The sequence below is a fragment of the Rousettus aegyptiacus genome, unplaced genomic scaffold, assembly GCF_014176215.1.
Source record: "Rousettus aegyptiacus isolate mRouAeg1 unplaced genomic scaffold, mRouAeg1.p scaffold_m13_p_7, whole genome shotgun sequence".
Taxonomy (NCBI): Eukaryota; Metazoa; Chordata; class Mammalia; order Chiroptera; family Pteropodidae; genus Rousettus; species Rousettus aegyptiacus.
Genome location: NW_023416310.1, coordinates 36,311,755 through 36,332,607, shown reverse-complemented (window position 1 = coordinate 36,332,607; position 20,853 = coordinate 36,311,755). Strand labels below are relative to the sequence as shown.

The following is a 20,853-nucleotide window of genomic DNA, read 5'->3' as shown; positions in this document are numbered from 1 at the left end:
TCTTGGTAATAAATGTTCATCATACCACTAGTATGAAACAAGTTTCCCACGGACGTACTACATGGTTTTATCCTAATAAAACACTGGCTTGCCAATCACTGTGAAAATGCATTTGAGGATATAAAGAATTAGTTTAGATACTGAACTTTTTAGTGCTTCCTATTGCTAGGCACTTTAGGTTTTTGCCCCCGATGTACAAATCAGAGTTGGTCTAATATATTCAGTCCTTTGTGAAGCTTCCTAGAAGACATAATGCCTCCGTTGGCTGGATGGTTAGATTACACTGCCATGGATACTTCCAGCTAATAAATGAAAAGGTATCCAGTTTATGGAAAAGTTCTATTTCTAGGGAAACTTTTAAAATGGTTAAGAGTGAAGTGCGACATTAACTCTTAACTGTGAACACAGTGAAATTTTTCCTCAAAGATACAAAAGTAAATTAAAAAAAAAAAATCTCTGGGCATCCTGCATAATCAAATAAATAGAAGGATACTATCCAAATGTGTGTCATTTTCAAGAAAGTGGCTATTCAAACACGGTACTTTCTATTTAATTTTCCACTGGTACTTCACACTGTTCTACAAAAGCAGGAATACATTTGATCTTTAAAATTTAATAAGCCAAAAATATACCTATAATTGAGAATTTATATTCTAGTTTTCTCACATATAGAAAATAAACATGAAGACAAGTTTAACAGAATTATTTTGAAAACTGAAGGTCAAGAAAGAATTTCGTAAATTTAAGTTCAGTAGAAAGATTACTACTACCAATAGTAATATATTCACCCCTAAATTTGCTGTGGGAACGTTCAATTTAGGGTGAAAGAACAAACTTTTATTGTCTGAAATGTGGGATAGCTTGAACATTTTAACTTTGACCTACAGCTACTCCTCTGCCTAGGTAAAGCATTTAAAAAGGATATGGCCTATTATGCTCAGGTATTTATACTATCACAATATGGATTCACTACTGGCTCCTGAAGAAACAGTTTATTCAAGGCTTGAACTGAGGATTTCAATAATGCTGGTATTCCAGTGTGGCTTTAGCATTCTCATCTGGGAATTCTAGAGCTTTTGTTCACCTCAGAAGCAATCTTAGTGAACTGTGGTTTCCTTCAGTGAATTTTAGACATTAAATCTCTGTGGAACCTTGAACACGCCTGGTCCTGTCTGATCTCGGAAGCTAAGCAGGGTCGGGCCTGGTTAGTATTTGGATGGGAGACCACCGAGGAAGACCAGGTGCTGTAGGTATAAAAAAATAAAAAATAAGGGATTGTGAACTGACAAAGTCCTTGCAATCTGTGAGGTCAACCAAAGGTTGCCTTGCCTATAAAAAAAAAAAAATTAAATTTCAGTGGTTGGCATAAATAGAGTGTGGTAGCCCTGATTACAGATTCTACTAATCTAACAGTGCTACCTCAGGAGCCACCAGAATGACTAGAGAGTGATTTCAGCTATATATACCATCATTTTGATTGAGGCAAATACCCCAGAAGATTTGCTTTTTAGGAAAAAATATCAATGTCTCTACTATCTTTACAAAAATTCATTTCCAATTTAACTCTAGAACAGGATTTGAGGACTTTAGGAAGAAGGCTCAGTTTATGATACCTAGCAAAACCTAGTATTGATAAATTACCTCATTCTTCTTTGGCAAAAAGATGATTTAAGTTCGCTGAGATCCTTAGGATGACATACCATTTTCTAATACCTAACCAAAACATGTTTAAGAATTCTAAATTTAAAAGGCACAACCACTTACATAGAAGGAAGTTTTAAAAAATCAGACATTCATAATTTTCCTTTGAATACTGAATTGGAAACATTTTATTTACCTATTTCCTTTGAATACTGAATTGGAAACATTTTATTTACCTAACAGTATACACTTTCTAGTCCACTAGCTTCTTTTCAAGTATCTTTGTCCAAAAAGTACAAATCCAGAGTTCATTCACTAGTCTGTTAAATAACTAGAGTGATCCATGTATAGAGTAAATGTTTTTACGGAGATTAGAAGGGGATTCTGTCACTGAGAGAGAGAAATTTGGGATCATGTGATTAATATTCATTCTGGACTTAAAATTACTTTTGTTATAGAAGCAATCAATTGTGGAAACTGTCTTATACTGTACCATGCAAAGGAACTGAATACAGGACTGTTTATGCTGTTATACTTTGCTTTTGAATATTTTTTCAGTATCACAAAATCGGTAAGCTTTGAAAATAAAAATTAAGATACTAAGGTTTAGCCACATATAGTGAACCCATATTTCACACTATAATTATTAAATATATTTGCATAAAGTATTAGAGAAGTAAAGTCACATCCAATAAATATTAATATGCTGTTAAACATATTTCAAATCATCATACTTTCTATACATTGAGGCTGATCATGTTAACAGACATTAACTAAGGTTTTAAGAATGCAAATTAATCTTAGCGTTTTCTTTTTTATTGATAATCAAAGTGCTCTATTCAAAAAGGAATATTTTTGATGGAGGCTCATTGGAAAAAACATTCTATGTTCTATTCCCTACATATACAAAGTTTTATAACAAACATCCTTTGACTTTGATGAAACTGAAAATTCTGGTGGATAATAATTAGAATTTTATATCAGAGAATACAGCTATTGGTTTTCAAAATGGCTTCTTTTAAAATTCAATTAAGTTTATGAAACTGAAAAATTACAAAAAAGGAAAACCCTACTTAAATTAGTGTAGATTAAGTGGTGACCATTATTGCAAGGGAAATACTATGTCAAGGAAATGGTTCTTTGTTTTGTTGCGAAAGTGATAAAAACACAAAAGTCAATAAAACTGTTAAAATAAGTCTCAGTAATTACCAAGATCAAAATCCAGTGGCTTTTTATTAAACATGAACTTTTGTTCTGCATTCTGCAATACGTAAATAGTGCTGACAATTGGTTTGTGAGGAATTTGCTACAATAAAATGTAATTGTATCATGAGAGAAAGGTGACAATCAGGAGATCATGAAAAAATTACATATTCTCACTGGTAGTTAATTAGCCATGCAAAACCTCCTCAAACAGATATTCTCTTCTATTAGGAATGATTACTATGCAGGCCTACAGATGTCAATACCACAGTCATTCAAATACTTCTTTCCCTACTAATTGAAGGTTGTAAAGCTCTGGTGCCAAGGTTTTGCTTCCAAAGAGCTAATTTATGACTAGAAGGATATTTTATGTCTTCAGTTGCAGCAGCTACAAAATTCAGCAAATCAGAACCATCTGTGCACTGATACTTGACTCACCATTCATCTAGCAGCCTATCAGTCACATTAGTTTGCATCCTGCATTTTTGGCTCATGAACACTTGTGATGATCCAAAGTTCATAAGAAATATTAAAAATGAATGGCATCCTGACCCTACCTTATTGTACACTCATTTAGGAAGAAAAATTCTCCCCACTTCTTTTTGCATGTGGATAGTGTCAAGGAAGAAATGAACATTTAGTTGCCTGTCTAACAATGCTGCTGACATTAGTCTCAGGTTCTCCCTACCCTCTTAAAAATATTTTAACTCCTAATTCATATTGTTTCAAGTTCTAATTCTTTTTTCAAGTTCTAATTCTTTTTTTTATTTTAAGTTAATGTGAAGGAGTCAGTTGGAAGACAGCAAAGGAGAAGGTGTAACTTTTTAAAAACTTTAAAAAATTATTTCTGTAAATTGAAGTAGCTGCACATGCAAATAATCCAGTTAAATCTAAGAATATTATTATCACCAATGAATTATGGCCAAACTAGTAAGCAAAAACAGAGGACAATAACTAAAGATAATATGAAGAAAAGCAGCAAATAGAGGTTCTCATGAATAAAATCAGATTGCTTTATTTCTTTAAGAGTACACAACAGACCATAGAGCCTACTAAGTTTCTCTAAGAGACAATATTTCAAAAGAACTTTCAACAAAATTTCTTGGAGCTGAGTTATAGGAAATAGGAATTAACTATAATAAACAAGAAAGTGGGTCGTCAGACTCATTTGAAACTTAAACAACTTTCATTTGGTAGTAAGTTTCATAAAAGGTAATCCTAAAATCCCAGGGACTATGTTACTCACTTTTTGATTGTTTGGAGCAGGCACATTTACACTCTGTCCTTCAGTGGAAAATTCCAATGGTCCTAAAGGTGTTCCACTAGGGTTCAGAATTTTCTTGAGCATTTGATAGTTTGGCTTTTCATCATATGCTAAATTATGAGCACATGTCAAATACTGGGCTATTTCACCTGTGAAGTATTAAAATTTTTTACATGTCATTCATAACTGGCAAGAATTATTAAGACCCAATATCCTCAAAATATCTTTCTCTCTTACATGTGTACGCCACACGCACACCACACACACAGACCCTGAAGAAACTAAAAATGAACAATTATAAATGAAAAGCCCTTTTTAAATGATATCCAGTGACCTAAAGATTTGACAAGATGGGGGAAACTGATAATTTTTTTACACATCTTTGTTGAAATAGTTACAATCCACTAATCTCATCAAAGGAAGCAGATTTTTAAATTTACAGTGATTTTGATTTATGGGGTAAAATTTCTAAGAACTATCTAAATAATAGAAAGGAGCAGACATGCGTCATACTTTTTTTTACATTGAAGTTTTAAAAATTCAATTAAAAACAATTATTACTATTATAAACCTTTTACTTCAAAGAAAAAATCATTGCAAATTTTAATTAAAGATTTGATTTTGAGATCATAACAGCTCATTTAGAAATGACCTTGAATTCTATGTTCTTAGCCATGACTGACTTTAGAATTCGCCAAACCTCCCTAGTCCTCCATACCTAGCTAGTCCAGTGCATTCACAGCATAGTTTTCCTGATTTAGTGCTGAAGGACAAGAAGTTGTCACCTTTTATTTTTTTTCTCTCTCTAATGTAATCTCCTATCTAGAACTGTAACTCCCTCTACCCCCAAAGCTTATAAACTACAAACTTTTAAATACAAGTAGAATTACTAATCAAAAGTTACAATCATAGCTGCCTTAAAATAAATGTAGTTTGCATTTTTGTCTCAGATGAGACAATCCAGATACAAGTAAGCGATAATACCACACACTGTTTAAAATCTGGCACATTTTCTTTTGTTCATAGTGATATTTAGATATTCCACAAACTAGTTTTATAACTTTACCATTCAAAAACTAATTACTGACCCAGAAACAAGTACTTCTTCCTTTTTCACTAAGTTGTTTATATCCCCTGGTAAGAAAATCTGGGAAGCTTGGTTGGTTGGCAGGAATGATTTCCTAATCCTTCGCTTCCTCTCCAGGCCTACCTCATTCAAGTAGGGAACTGCAGAGACATTGGTTTTCAATGCCCACAGGGAAAAATTCCAAAAGGAATAGTCATCATCTCTTCCTCCTCCATCAAAGTCAGAGAGTGACCATTTTACACCATATTGTTCACAGCTCTTTTCTAGGAACAGAAGGTGAATGTGGCTGAAAGAACTCTTGGCTCTGGGTTTTGTTTTGTTTTGGATACTGTGGCATTTATGCAATCTACTTTTTCCCTAACATATAAGATAGATAAAATCTGTTATCTAGCATTCAATAAACCAGATCTCTATTAAGTAGCAAGTGCTGTGGGTTCATCGTATTTATAACTCATGTTTTCAGGAGCCCTTTGGGGGCATCCAATTTCCAAAAGGATGATCAAGGAGAAAAAAGATTAAATTACATTCGCTGCCATTTTAGTACAAATATTTTGTTGTTCTTTGGGTCTATCAACATTGGTAAGCCTAATTTGGTATACATTATAATTCTATTAACCAAAATGCCCCAAATGGAGAAGAAAGCTGAATATGTTGGGAACACTTTTCACAAGTCACTGTTAGAAGACAATGGAAGACTCCTGGCATTCCACCAACTGATAGCAGCTGTGCTGCAAAATCTTCATGGGTTTTGGGTTTGAAAAGACGAGGTACCAGTGAGGTAGGAGAGGGAGAAAAAGGGCCTCCTCTGTTAGAATTTTATTATTATAAACCTGAAGCTTAGACTATTGTGATGTAGTACTAGTTTAAAAATTAGTCTTTCAAGATCTGATTTATTATATTAACTACACTTTTTAATTTATTAGCATTTTTCCAGAGCTATAAAACAAAATGCTTTGAGTAGTATGAAATTATGATATTCTTGAATCATCTGCTTTTTGAGCTAGTGAAATATTAAGTATCATTACTATCATTTCAAGAGATAGAAACTTTTGAAACTATTATTATTACACTGAGTTGGACATGCATGCTGCAAACTTGGCTGTTTTATTTCATAAAATGTCTTAGTAATAAATCTTTTGTAAATCTGTTTCAATTTCATGTTTGCAATACCCCCTCTCCTAAGCACAACCAACTTAAGAGACCTTCCGTTAATATTAATGTTTCAACATTTTGTGCTTTAGATACAACTCTGCATTTTATAAAATAATAGTATTGAATAAAAAAAAATAGTTTGCACAGAAAAAGAGGAACCTGGTGCTCTTCCCATTTCTTATATTACTTGTATCAAATCTTCTTTTAACTTAGCTCTAGCAATAGAAGTGTCACAGAATATACACTGGCCCACAGCATTTATCCTGTATAACCCAGGGCACCTGGGCTTTGTTTTCTAAACCGAAACTGAACAGTTACCTTTTGTGCAGGAGAGACAGGCAAGGGAAAGGATATACAACTAAAAAAATTTCTGACATTTCTCTATCTTTTTTTATATCCTATTAAGTACAACACAAACTGTATGACTTGGTAAAAATACCAATAAGAGTAACAGCCAAAATTTATATACATATACATATACATATAGGCATTTGGACCAAGTTACTCAGTGCAATTACAAAAACAAAAAACTTTCATCTTTCAACCCATCTCCCCAAATGAGAATACTCTCCTGTTCACCTGCTTCATCAGAAAAAAAGGCACTATAGAAAGTGTGAAGCAGATTTACATTGGAGCAGACTTATGAGCTTGGGAAATGGAAGTAGAAAAGTAGATCTGGTTTGTTCCTCTTTAGTATTCTATGAAAATGAAAATTTCGGTTTCTTGTCAAAGAAAGGTTATAAGTTTATGATGATTTAACTTTTTTAAACTCTCAGATGGAAAATGACACTATTTGACCGTAGCTAGAGGGTCACTTTCAAAAGTCAGCTAAAAGCTAACTCTGAGATTGCACAATGTAAATAAAGAACAAGATTTACTCTGTTTCTCTACCTCTAAGAAAAAGCAAGCCAAACAGTAAAAGCGGGCTCTTTTTAACAAGACCGTGTAACCCATTTGTTAAATTGGTGCTGAAAAATTTGCCATGCATGCATTTGCAAATGACAAGCACTTGGATAATTCTGAATTGACTATTTTCACTTACGATACTGTCAATTAAATTCCAAAAACGGTCTGTACTAAATTAAACGAGAAAACCATTTAATAAAATATATCTCTAAATCCCAATGTCGAACACCTTTGCCAATCCAAAATTTTGTTGCTGTCTGTTCAGTCAGACATAACCCAAGGTCTAAACGCATTCATCTGTTTAATGATTATTGTTGTGTTTTTTAATTACTGATCAAAGTATTTTTTTCTTAGATCCACTTTATATCTTCTTTCGACAATAATATACAGGAACAAAGATAGAAAGTCAACTTCAGAAATATCAGATAAAGGTGACTATTAAATCTGGGCATGAGTCCCAAAATATATATTTAAAAAAAAAAAAAAAATTCAGTCAGCAGAGTCTAAACATTTTCTTGCAGCATTCTTCTGTTAAAAACAATCTAAACAGTCTCTTCTCTAGCAAACATGAAGAGTTTCCTCACACCCCTTTGTAATGGAAGGGGATGGATTAAGCAAAAGCTACAAGAGTGGCAAATGTGGTGACCTGTAAAGCATACTGGAGAAGGTAGAAGTTATCATTTGACTTACAGCAACTGCTTCCGGAAGGAGCCCATCTAAGCACTGACTCAGGGAGTTCATCCAACAGACTAAAACAAAATAGAGTGAGACACAATAAATTTGTCTGCAATCCTGTGATTCATTGTTTTGATTAGAAAACAAAACTCAAACTGTGTTGGTGAGTCACCAATATCATGAATTTTAATGTTTTTTTCACCCACCTGTAATGGGCAAGTGGTGGTGGGGAAGATTCCCTAATTTTCATTGAACAATTTTATATCAATAATTGAAACTAAACAATGAAGAATTATACTATACATGCTTTAATTCAAAGTTCACAATTGTAGAAATGTAGAAGTAGCAGTATCTGTCATAATTTTTTTCTTAAAAACAAGAACAAAATACATAGAAAAACTGTATCTGGATTTTCAGGATATTTCTCCCCAGGTACTTACATTGAGGAGGGCTAAATTATTTAATTACCTATGTATACTGTTCTCCATTGGGCAGTTTTTTATGCTATCCCATGATTAAACAAATGGGTTAATAAGAAATATACAAAAACAAAAACCCATTATTCTAACAATGTACAGTATTTCAGACTGAACAAGTACAACTCTCTTAAGTTGCTTCAGCCACAAATAATCATTCGACTGAAATTACTGATATGAATGTTTGATTCATAACTCTGACAAAGGCAGAATTGCAATAATAAATGCAATGATCTAATATCACCCTATGTCAGAAAAATAAAGGGCTAAGGGAGATACAGTATCATATTTGAATATGCGAGCATGCCCTCATGGGAAATTCAGTGTTATGCCTTCTCAGCAAGTTGAATAAATTATGATTATGTATTATATACCATAAGTTTGAAAATGTCTATGGTTTACCTTAATTATAAACTTTATGTTAGCTTTATTGAGCTACAGGTTTATATTAGTAATCAAATCAAAATGAAGATATTAACAATACATAAGGGTCTCTAAAATGTAAGCGGAAGTTATGTTTATTAACATTTGATTATTTTACATGATCCCCTATTATATTTGAATATACATATGTAAGCACATTCATTTGTGATATCTATAATCAATGCATCTATATGTGCATATCAATAAAAGACAAATCATATTAGTCTTATTAAAAGAAAAACATACATATAATCATTAGAATTAAAATGTTAATCTTTTAAATAAAGTACATTATTCAAATTCAGTAAACTGAAGTGGAAAACTGGATACCAAGACTGTTTATATATGCCCATTATTGTGCTTTGACTTGACACATATATTGAAAACTGTCAGTTACATGAGGGTTAATATGGACATCTCAATTGCTGCAGTAAATAACTGATTAGATAGTTCTATCAACTTATATAAATGTGTTAATTTGAGGTAAAGGACAAGGATGATCAAGATTCCAAGTGGATAAATATTTCATATAATATTCAGTATTTACAAATGCAATCTGTATTATCCTCCATCTGCAGGCTAGCCTTTCTCTCAATTAACATCCAATGCCACACTGAATTTGATGATTGATTTCTACAGATCAGCTACCGCTTTTGTAAAATTCTGTTGTATCTTACTCTACTTAAAACATTGCTAGCTGTCTTTCCCAACTGTGATATTGTATCTATGGATAACTACAGTTGAACATATCTTGGTATATAAATAAAAAACTGATGATTCTATGCTACATGCAATTGACTTTCTTAAGCCTGATCAGTAAGAATATAGCAAAATAGCAACACGCTTTGTTCTCATTCACACCTAATTTTCATGCTAACAGATTTTAGATGATAAATATTAAATGTAAAGTATTAAAAAAATGTTTATATGTCTACAACATTATCTCTTAAATAAACACCTTGTGTAAAAATTTTGTTTCCTCTCCTAGAAACAAAATATACTTCCTCCAAGACACAGGATTAAGAAAGAGGTATGTTACTCTCACTTGAAAAATATAGGCCATATTTGTTCCATTTCACATTGTTGCTTTGCACAGTTAATATCAATCATACCAAGCTCAGACTATCTCCATATATCTGCACAATACTGATTTGAAAACACTCTTCCTTGAAAATACTACCACCTGAAATCTTAGATTTGAAAACACCACGTAAAAGAACTATTTCACTTCACATTTTGCATTACAACCCACATACATGTGATTTCATAGGTGTTATCTTAATGGATTTTATGTCTGTAGGCTGTTTATTCTTTTTAAAAATATTTTTCAAATTTAAGAAATTTGCTTTGGTTATTGTGTTGGGTGAATGGTAATCCTCTCTAGGATACTAACTCCCTTTAATGCATCCCTTCAGACTTGTCACTGTACATGATGGAATATTTTAAGATCTGTACTTTGTTTTAGCAGTCTGGACAGCCACGGGGTCCTTCAGGTTCTTTTCCCAGGGCAGTTTCCCACATAACCACCGCAGCAGGCAGTAGCCGAGGATTTCAAGGTCACTTCGTCTGGACAGGGCTATAGGAGTAAGCATTAAGAGAGAAAGATGAGGGATAAGCAAGTTTTGAGAAATAAAAAAATTACTGAATGAACTACTATTGATGAAATATGAAAAAGCCAAGTGGGCAACGTATTTTGTTTGTTCAGCTGGAGTAAAACTTAAAACGCCTAGGCGTTTGGCCCCAGTCCACAGACAGGCAGTGACTTGTTGCTATTGAAACTAAGGGTCAGTTTCCTCACCTCCTCCAACTTCATCCTTCCTTAGTCTGGCCTGTCACATGAACTTGATCTCCATGGCCTCTGACATGATCCAGACAACCCATAACCTGGCACCAACACTTTCTCAAAGAGCCAAGCAGTAAAACAAAGAAATAAATGTCTGCAGCTAAATTGCTAACATATGTTCCAGGAAGTCCACGGGGTCTGCATTGGTCATGCAGAGACCCTTTGAGCGCAGACTAAACATTGCTGGCCTTTTCTGTTCCACTCACACTAGCAGCATTTGAAGTTGGAAGAATATGACAAAACTGCCATCTAGTGTGCAGTATTAAAAAACAGGTCTTAAGATTTTTCAGTTAATGACAGTACGGGATAAATTATGCCTACTGTTTTGGGTACATGGTTCTAAAATTTTACAAATATTATCTTTGGGGACATGAAGAACTAAACTAAGGTTCTGGTCTAATATCCTGAATAGAAAATATAAAGATGAGGCATTGGTGTACATGAGGGTATGGGCAGAGGTAAGGAAAAGTAGATTCTGAAGCCAAACAGACTTTCAGAATTTACTATAAAATGGCTTTTCATATAAAATACAGTAAAAAACATTTTTAGACCACTGTGAATATCATTTAAATCAAACTACTAAATACACAGATTAATTCCCTCACAATGTTTATATATATATATATATATATATATATATATATATATATTTTCAAAAGATGGTAAAGGAAATCTAAACATGTCAAATATAACAAATATTACTAAAATAATGATTAAAACATTAACAAAATCCCACAAAATAAACTCATTTTTATAACCACTACAAATTGTTATAAAACAACAGGCTAGTATTTACATTTCCACCATTACTTGAATGCTCATTTGTGTAGGGATATAAAATCTGTGTAGGGATATAAAATCTCCTAAGTGCAATATGTGGCTGTTAAACTTGCTATAAACAGGTATCCTGTTTTACTACCTTTCATTAAGTAAACTCCAAAAAGTTGCTCAAAGTTTTTAATTTAGAAAGTTATCTATTAAGAACAACGCTGCTGGTACATCATAACTACTTTTGGTTACCATACATAAGTTATTACAAAAGCAGAAGACAAGATTAGCTTTTACACATACTCTATCTTAACTGCTATCAGAGTACTGGATTATTAAAGGCCCTTCAGTCTAGCAGAAAAATTCTACAGTCCCATGGGTGCCATTTACTTTCTGCATAAGCTTCAACAATGTCGTAATGCAAGTCTTGGCTCTCCTATTAAAATAAAAACATAATCTCTACCACACTGTTTTGTAGTGATTTCTTCAGTAATAAATATCCCATTAATAATGGAATGGTTCCATTTGTACAGATGCATTCACAAGTCCCTTTTCCATTATGGCAATTCCTGATTACCACCACTTAGAAAAAATTCACATCCTCTAATTTTTGAAAAATTATATTCTGGCACCTGCGTGGACGAAGTAGGCTATACACAAGAGGCCCTTTGAGAAAAAACAATCAGAATTAAAACGGAATGAACCTTCCCAGTCACATCCTCCCACCCCACAACTGAGGGATTAATTGATATGAAGCAGTAAGTAATGACAAGTCATTTAGATTTCTGAAGCCTATCTTTCGTAAACTGGTCTTCATTTGAAATAGCCCTTTGAGAGTTGACTTTACTTCACTATTATAGTTTGGTCTTACCTAATTAAAATACATCATCACATTTTTCAATCTTTTACTTATTTTCTTTTACTGCACATTTACTTTAATAACCACGGTTAGGGTAAATGTTTTATCACTGCGTCCATTAAGTTCTATAGGATACATGTAATAGTAAAAGTCCTATAGTTACTCTTTCTCTCCATTAAAGAGTGAGATAAAAGTATTAAAAATATTTCTAAGTACATACCTTCCCTGTTATTCCCTCCCAGAGAAAAAAATTGTAAAATCTGATGTATTTTAGTGAGGGTAAATTCTAAGATTCTACCAACAATTGTCTTCTATCTACTGTACACTGAACATTTTAACATGTTGATTTAATTAAAAATAAATATTCTAGATGACAATATTAACTTCGATATTAACATCTTTGACTTTAAAATACATCAAAATAAAATAATTATTGAATCTAGGGGATGAATATGTCAATATTTACTACATTATTCTATTTTCTCCTTTGTGTTTCAAAAGAATTAAATAAAATGCTGAAAATACAAAGAAAAACAAGAAATGTTCACAACTGAAGAGGACTAACAAATGTTTGAGAGGTTGTGAAGAAAAAGTAACCCTTATACACTGCTGGTGGAAATGTAAATTGGTATAGCTACTATGGAAAATAGTATGGAGGTTCCTCAAAAATTTAGGAATAGAATTACCATATGACCCAGCAATCCCGCTTCTGGGTATCTACCCCAAATATTTGAAAACATTTATCTGTAAAAATATATGCACTCTGATGTTTACTTCAGCATTATTCACTGTGGCCGAGACATCAAAACAACTGAAGTGTCTTTTGATAGATGATTGGTTAAAGAAGATGTGGTACATGTATACAATGAAATATTAGTCAGCCATAGAAAAGATTAAATACTGCCATTTGCAACAACATGGTAGGATCATGAGATTATGCTAAAAGAAGTCAGACAAAAAGAGTTGAGAATTATTTCACTCTTCTGTGGGCTATAAAACTGAAACAAATGAACAAGACAAACAAAAATTCATAGACAAAGATGACAATTTAGTGGTTACCAGAGGAAAAGTGGGGAATGGTGGAGGTAGAGAACGGTAAAGGGGGTTAAATATATGGTGATGAAAGGAGATTTGATATTGGGAGGTGAACACACAATGCAATATACAGATTATGTACTGAATTGTACGCTTAAAACCTGTATAATTTTATCAACCAACATCACCCCAACAGATTAATAAAAAAACAGAAAATAATAACATCTAAGTATAAAAAATCTTTTCATTTGAAAGTTGAAATATGGATTGTTTCTGTATAATTTATTATATATAGGGTTCTTCAAATTATATTTGATAATATAATTAATGGTGTAGTTTCATACAGATTTCCTAAAAAAATCAAACTTTTACTTTTGGTGTTATTGCTTGGAAATGTAGCAAGATTTGGTTATTAATATTTTTCTCCTATACTCTCTTATCAACTTCTAAATATAATTTAGCATCTAATTTTTACTTAGCTTGTTAATATTGGAGCAATGAAAAAGACTCTTCCTGGAAAGCCTGTGGTTCTCAATAGCTCAGATTGAGCAATAAATTATAAAGTATTGCCAAGAGTAACAACAAATAAAAAAAGGCACGGGTGGGACTTGACCTCTATTTCACTAGAAAGCAGATTCCAGAAACAGCTGACATAAGAATGTATAATTAAAATAAAAATAATTGATGTGCTTTATGAAGCTGCTCCTGTGCCAGACACTCTGCTGTTATATTATCTCATTTAATCATCCTAACAATATAGAATAAGAATTATTAACGTTGTTGATAAATAAGAAAATAGAGGCTAAGAGAGTTTAAATAACCTGCTCAGTATCACAGAGCAAAAGCTGACAGAGCTCTGCAGTGAAATTTGTCTTTCAGAATCAAAGCCCATACTCAATCTAATAATTACTTTGCCTCCATCATTAGTTTTAACACCATTCTAACAACATCATATATACTACTCTTAGGGAAGTATTTGAAGAAGGCATTTTAACTTAAAACACCAAAAGATATACTGACAGTTGTTTTGGTGAGGAATAAACAAGCATCATATTCTGAGGTTTAAGCTGCAGCACCAACAAAATTTTTCATGCAACTATCTTTTAATAAAACTCTTTTAAGCTACTTCTTTCTGATGAAGAAGGGTGTCTAGTTAAAACAGACACCCTTGGAAGCTGGTACGAGAAAACAGAGGAGTCAACTCAGAGAACTGGTCCTTATTCTAAAAACAAACTGAAGTGAAATTATTTTGGACTAATGAACCAAATGGAATGAAAGAGAAATTGGGAGAAAAAGAAAAGTACGAGTGTTAATCCCAAAATGGATGTGATTATTTGCCTAAAGTGTTCTCTGTTTAGTTTTATTTCTTCAATAGAGTAACATTATGAAGTGTGAAGATAAACAATATTTGGTAGGAAATAATAAAGTGAACGTGAAAACTTCGGCCTCAAGCTGATAGAGTTTAAATGCCCCAAAACATTAGTTCATAAGTTCAGAAATAACCATAAGAAAGCAGAATGCATCTGAATAAGATGTTCACCCGGAGAAGTGAAGGATGACTATCGGCAAAATAAATTTAAAGTTTATTCTTATTTTTCTAACCAGTAACCTATGCTATTCAGTATTTTATAAATTTAAATAATTTTTTTTTGCAATTTCAAAAAGGATATTAGGAAAATGCAAATTGCAAATAAAACATTAAACCCAGGTCTCTCTTATTTTTTTCTATACCTTGTAAGTACCTTTTTAGTTTATAATGAAACACAACTGTGTGAGGCTTAGGAAAGTTATTCAACAGAGCAAAGGTAAAGGTATCTTACATTTGGCCAATGTGTATTCTTAACACAACCAAATAGTTGAACACCTATGCCATTACTTTAAAAGTCCTGTCTAAATGTCAAAATTGGGTTGTGCCACCAAGAAGGAATAGTGTCTTCATTATTGTCTATTTATACATCAACTAAAGACTATTTTTAGCAGTCAAATTTACCTAAAAATGGAAATCAACAGTATGTTTTTCTGATTATTGACAGATCAAACAGAGCATATCACTAACTTGACGGTTCCCCTTAATATCTTATCATAATGGAAAATGGGTGCCTTTTTTTGAATTATTGTTTAAGAAGATAAATATGTATAAATCATGTCACTTCCCCAAGTTTGGTAACATGAAAATACATTCTCAGTTTATTTCACATATATTTTGTAAGCTGGAGTGCTAAACTGGAGTGAAATGAAACCATGAAAGAAATAACACAAGACTTGGATTTCATAAGCCATAGCAATTGGCAAAAATAAAAAAGTATGTAATATAACTCTTTCCTTGATACTGAATATAACATATAAACAAATGGACATTAAAAATGCAATTTAGATATCATATGGTCATCAATAATGTCAAATTAAAACAGGTATTATACACTCAACGCACAGGTCTGAAGTATTTAAAAAAGCTCGATATGTTAAATGCAATATATCTCCAGAGAAATTAGGTATTGACTGCATGCCTCAGTGAGTAGAAAAATCTACAAAAATCCATACCACAGATTGATCCAAGTATTGCTTTTTTAACATTACTGAGAATGTAACAAATTTTAAAATAGTACATTTGACACAGATATAATTCTCTTTAATTATCAGGCAATGAGCCAAAAATATGTCTATGTTTATACAAGGTATTTTTTTATGAAGAATAAAAAGTTAATAATAGAAAAGATAAGCCCAACATATATGACTCTAATTTTATACTAAATGAACCACTGTGGCCACTCAGGAAATACCTTTAGGTCATACAAGAGAACTGAGTTTGAAAGAATAACTGCAATTTTAAAAAAAACATACAGATATACAGATGTATGATAGTTCCAGGAATAGTTATTTATCCATTCACCCATCTGACAATCTATCCATCCATCTTTATATATCACTATTCACAGTTTTTGGTTTGTTATAACACAAGCTACCTTGCTTTTACATAAAGTTGAACTAGAAAATGCTTAGGTGAATCTGCTGATTGGTGCCTTATATAAGCTCCTTCATTGTACAAATCCAACTAATCTACAGAAAAACGAGTTAGCTATGGTTTATGAACAGCTACTACCACAAAAAGTAGCAGAGACCAGATAGTCTGATCAGATTAACAGTCTCTGTTAAATAAGCTAATTCATAAATCAGTTTTAGATTGAAGTCTGAATATTTCCCTGGGCCTGACCACACACAGATATAAGTAACGAATAAGTGCTTTGACAACTAGAGGTTCCATTTCCTAGTGATAACTTGCTTTGCTCTTTATGTTTTCCTTTGCTTTATCTAAGTATTTATTTGATCTCATAGCTGGATTGGTTTAGGAAAGATTTTTCTGAGATTAAAATACATAGTGACTGCACTGAAAGTAAACACATGAATGTTTAAGAATCTGACCTTCTGCATTGAACCTATAGGATTTATGGTCCTGTTTATTCTGTTTTTTAGATATGGCTAAATAATTATTTCATTTCTAATAAAATCCTAAAGTGAAATGTTTTATTTTGGAAAATTAAAAATGTTTTTCTTTGCAAAACATGAGGAATGAATAGTAGTAAAAATTTCGAGGATATCAAATCCTTCATTTTATATACCGGACTAAAACTGCGTATTAAAATTTCAGCAAATGTACATATATATATATTTAGATATAGATGTGTGGATGTATGAGTGTACATATGCCTTTCTATATACATATATATGTATTGTGTGTATCTATATGTAGATATAAATATGCCTAGAAGTTTAGTGTAAATTCTATTTTAAATACATTAAGGGATCGTCTTTTTATAGGAATCCTGTGAAACCTATGATACAAATATTCACTCCAGCATATAACTTTCCAGCAAATATCAAAAAAAAAAAAAATGTGTTAATGTAGGCTCTTCCCTGAATAGTCCTCCCAGGGAGGTAATATCTTTCTACCATCATTCTCAATTCAATCTTCTACATGGTGAAATCTACGCAACTCATCAACATGTATTATTACCGAGCGTGAAAAAAAAATAAATGACTACAGAGTAAAAATGTGTTCAGACCTTTTATGAAGACAGCACAAGAAAAACAATGCTCTAAGCTATGTAATAACTGCAGCAGACTTTCAGAATTACCATAGTCCAAACTGACCAGGACACCAAATAACAACGCTACCTCCCATTCCACAATCACACTTGATTCTCAGATGTTTTAATAGTCAAAACCAGATTGGATCAGGATTACAACTATCAGTTGAATTAAGTGGCCCAACCATAAATGTCCTTATTAACATTACCATGCCAATGCTTAAGAATCTGTAAGATGAATTTCCAGTTATACCACTATCAAAAAAGTACTTTCAGGCTTCTGAAAATTCTTTCATACTAATCAATCTGGCAAAAGTGAAGAACAAAATTCATTGAAAGGAAAAGAACTTTAAATTGAAAAAGAACCCACAATCAATGAGGAGTTGATTCTTACCTTTCTTAATTAAAGCCATGTCCATTTATATCTTTAAATGCTCACTGATTAACAAATGTAAATGCTGAAAATATACAATATTACTTACTGAGTGATCATTACTTTTCTAACCAAACTATCCTTGAAAAGAAATTGTAGTGATTTCTTTTACTCTGATCAGAAGTATAAAAATCTAATTTCCATTTCAGAAAATTTAACCTATGTTTCTTCCTGAAAGGAAGAAAGTATACAAACCAAAACACTTGTTTTACTTTTTCATTGGCCTACCTTAAATTAGTGTGGGTTTTAATTGTTCCAGAAAATGATCAAGACCCTCTACATTACATGGTCAATGGTCCTTTTAATAGAAAAGGCAATAATATACACTTGTTTGCACCAACTAAAACTCGTTAGAAAGTCTCAGTTTAAGGTAACAGTTCAACAGCCATTAACAAGTACAAATGTCTAATTGCCTTTTAGTAAAAATGTGGTTCTTTCAAAGCTGTTTGAAAATTATTTGTATGGTATAGCATATTTGAAAGCACTTTTATAAACAAAGTTTACAAAGAATATAATTTTGAAAGCCAAAGTTTTTCAATAATCACAATTTTTTTACTAGCATAACATTACAATTGACTTTTTGTCTTGCTGACAGAGCAACTAAGAAAGTACAGTTGCATTGACCATATTGATTGTGAACAAAGCAACCATCAGTGGGACTCTGCACCATATATTTTCAATATTGACCTCCTACTTCCTTTTCCATGGCTTTCTGGGTCGGCTATTGGATTTGGACTGCAGTGTAATAAACAGCTAAGGTTTAATTAATGGTAAATGAATACAAGACATAGGTTATGACTTTAACTAATTAGGGAATTGTTGAATTAAGTCTGCCTTGGAATGCAAGGCAGTACAATCAATATCCAATAAAAGGACTATGTATGTAATTTACCTGCAAATGTGTTTCCAATACCATCAAAGTGAGTTTAAATAAGTAAGATATATGAAAGGCGACTAGGAGAGATTTCCACAAGTTAACACTTTATAGTTTCAGAAAAGATTTTCTTATTGTTGAGAGATAATCTCTTCCATAGTTCTGAGAAGGGCGCAATGAAACACAGGAGTAATTCTTCAGATGTTCACCTTTACCAAATCTGTAATTCTCACTACAAGATACAAATTCAGCTGCTGACCTCCAACTTTAACCTATACAAATTAGTAATTTCCTGCCCAAAATGAGCATCAAGCTTTGCTTACTTGACACCCTTTAGCTCTTTCTCACTTGTCATAGCCTATCTCCTTCCCGTTAAGACAAATATTCACTAGCATATAGGAATTCACTACTTTTGATAAAAATCTCAACGATGCTCTATTCAAACAAAGTATTTAAAGGTCATTTCGTGAAGCCTTATTACTCTTTAATCATTCTTCTGAAATAAAATTAAAAAAGAAACCTACCTACTCCCTTGTGGGCATCTAAGCTGGTAAACTCCATCGTCCCATTATGGCCTTTTCTAGGATTTTCCTGATACTGTTTGTGGTTCCCATTGGGACAATATCTGTAGGAAAGTCCATAATCTGCAAGATAAACCTGGAAGACATGAACAGACAAATGAATAATGCTTTCGTCCTCAGAAAATATAGCCTTTATAATTAAGTCTTAAGAAATTGTTAGGTTAAGAACAGCCTTTAGATCTACATTTTATTAAACCAAATGGTGCCTTAGGATGAAATATATACAACAGGGGGCCATAACAACTAACTTCCCAACTTAAATATTTACTTCACTATAGGTATATCTTATTTCTGAATTGACTTAGATTTGCAGTCTTTTTATTTTGCTCCCAAATTCTCTTCCCTCCAGGTGGGCATCCAGACATCATAAACCACAACATTTTTTTTTATCTGTATTTATACAGTTTATGAGGCTCTGCCTTTTCTTGTAACCCTCTCCCTGTGACATAAAACTGTTTCAAACAGGGAGAGGAAGATGAGAGCAAACAATCTAAAAATATAAACCTAATTTTACAGGAGTCTCCATTAACAGGAAGTATAAAAACAACCAACAGACTATAAGAAGTAATGACTAAACAGACAAACAAAAAAACAAACAAAAAAAAGCCCACCAAAATACCATTATATTGTCTGTAGTTAAGAATGGAATATCATCAATGCAATACTTTTCGCCTTTCAGACAGATTCATATCATTACTGTTATTTTTGTAAGTCAGACAGAATTGCTCATAATGTCTCCAAACAACATTAATTGTTAAAAGTCAGAAGGTAACTCAAGCAAATTTTTCTCAGATTACTTTTGGAGAAAGAAGTACTTTTACAGATATAGCATACACTGAATAGGAAACTGTTATGACTACATATTTAGGCATGTAGTTAAAATACAGTAGTTCCCAACTAGATGTTACCATGCTCCTCACAAAAAAAAAGGAGTTTCAACTTTTAAAATGTGTTCTTTCATGTGTATTTATTTAAAATTTAAGGACTGAAGCAACATTTAATGATGTGGGTTTAAGATAATAAAGCACTGTAAAATAACTTGTATTTTAAAACATGATATCTATTAAAAGAAACTTTAGTATTTAATTTTTAGAGTAAGTTTTTGGTTTCAGGATAGCCTAAGTAGGAGGCATTTTGAACTTCAAAATATAAATAGCACAGAGTTTTCTTCGTTTGTTGGGGAACATAGTTTGCTACAGTGTCTGAAAACATGATATTTCAGTTTTGTCTCTCGACCACAGACGTTGTTTCTCAACACGGCCTCAAAAGTAACTGATCCCTCTGCCCTAAGTAACAAGACTTCAGGATCAAATGTATAATTGGTTGCCTGTTTTCACTATTTATGATGCATGTTTACCTTTATTTCAAGAACTAAATAGGCTTCACTTTGCAAAGTAGACATCCCAAAAATACACATACTGATAATTCAACAGATGGAAACATGTATTAAATACAAGAGAACTTTACTAAAAAGAAAGAGGAAGAAAAAAAGCTATCAAGCTCTGCATGTGATCATTAACCAAAAGTCCTAAAATTTATGGAGTACGT

The 20,853-nt window shown here is 32.4% G+C and overlaps 1 protein-coding gene across 4 annotated transcripts in view; it reads right to left on the bottom strand.

Annotated features, from left to right (window-relative positions):
- Positions 1-20,853, bottom strand: part of VRK2 (VRK serine/threonine kinase 2) — a 105,129-nt gene that overhangs the window by 27,957 nt on the left and 56,319 nt on the right. For all 4 annotated transcript variants that reach the window (XM_016165163.2, XM_016165161.2, XM_016165160.2 and 1 more), the window contains exons 8-11: positions 19,249-19,381; positions 10,283-10,403; positions 7,944-8,002; positions 4,091-4,257 (exon numbers count right to left, since the gene is read on the bottom strand). In XM_016165163.2, the coding sequence (XP_016020649.2) occupies positions 4,091-4,257; positions 7,944-8,002; positions 10,283-10,403; positions 19,249-19,381 (480 nt within the window). The remainder of the gene's footprint in view (positions 1-4,090; positions 4,258-7,943; positions 8,003-10,282; positions 10,404-19,248; positions 19,382-20,853) is intronic.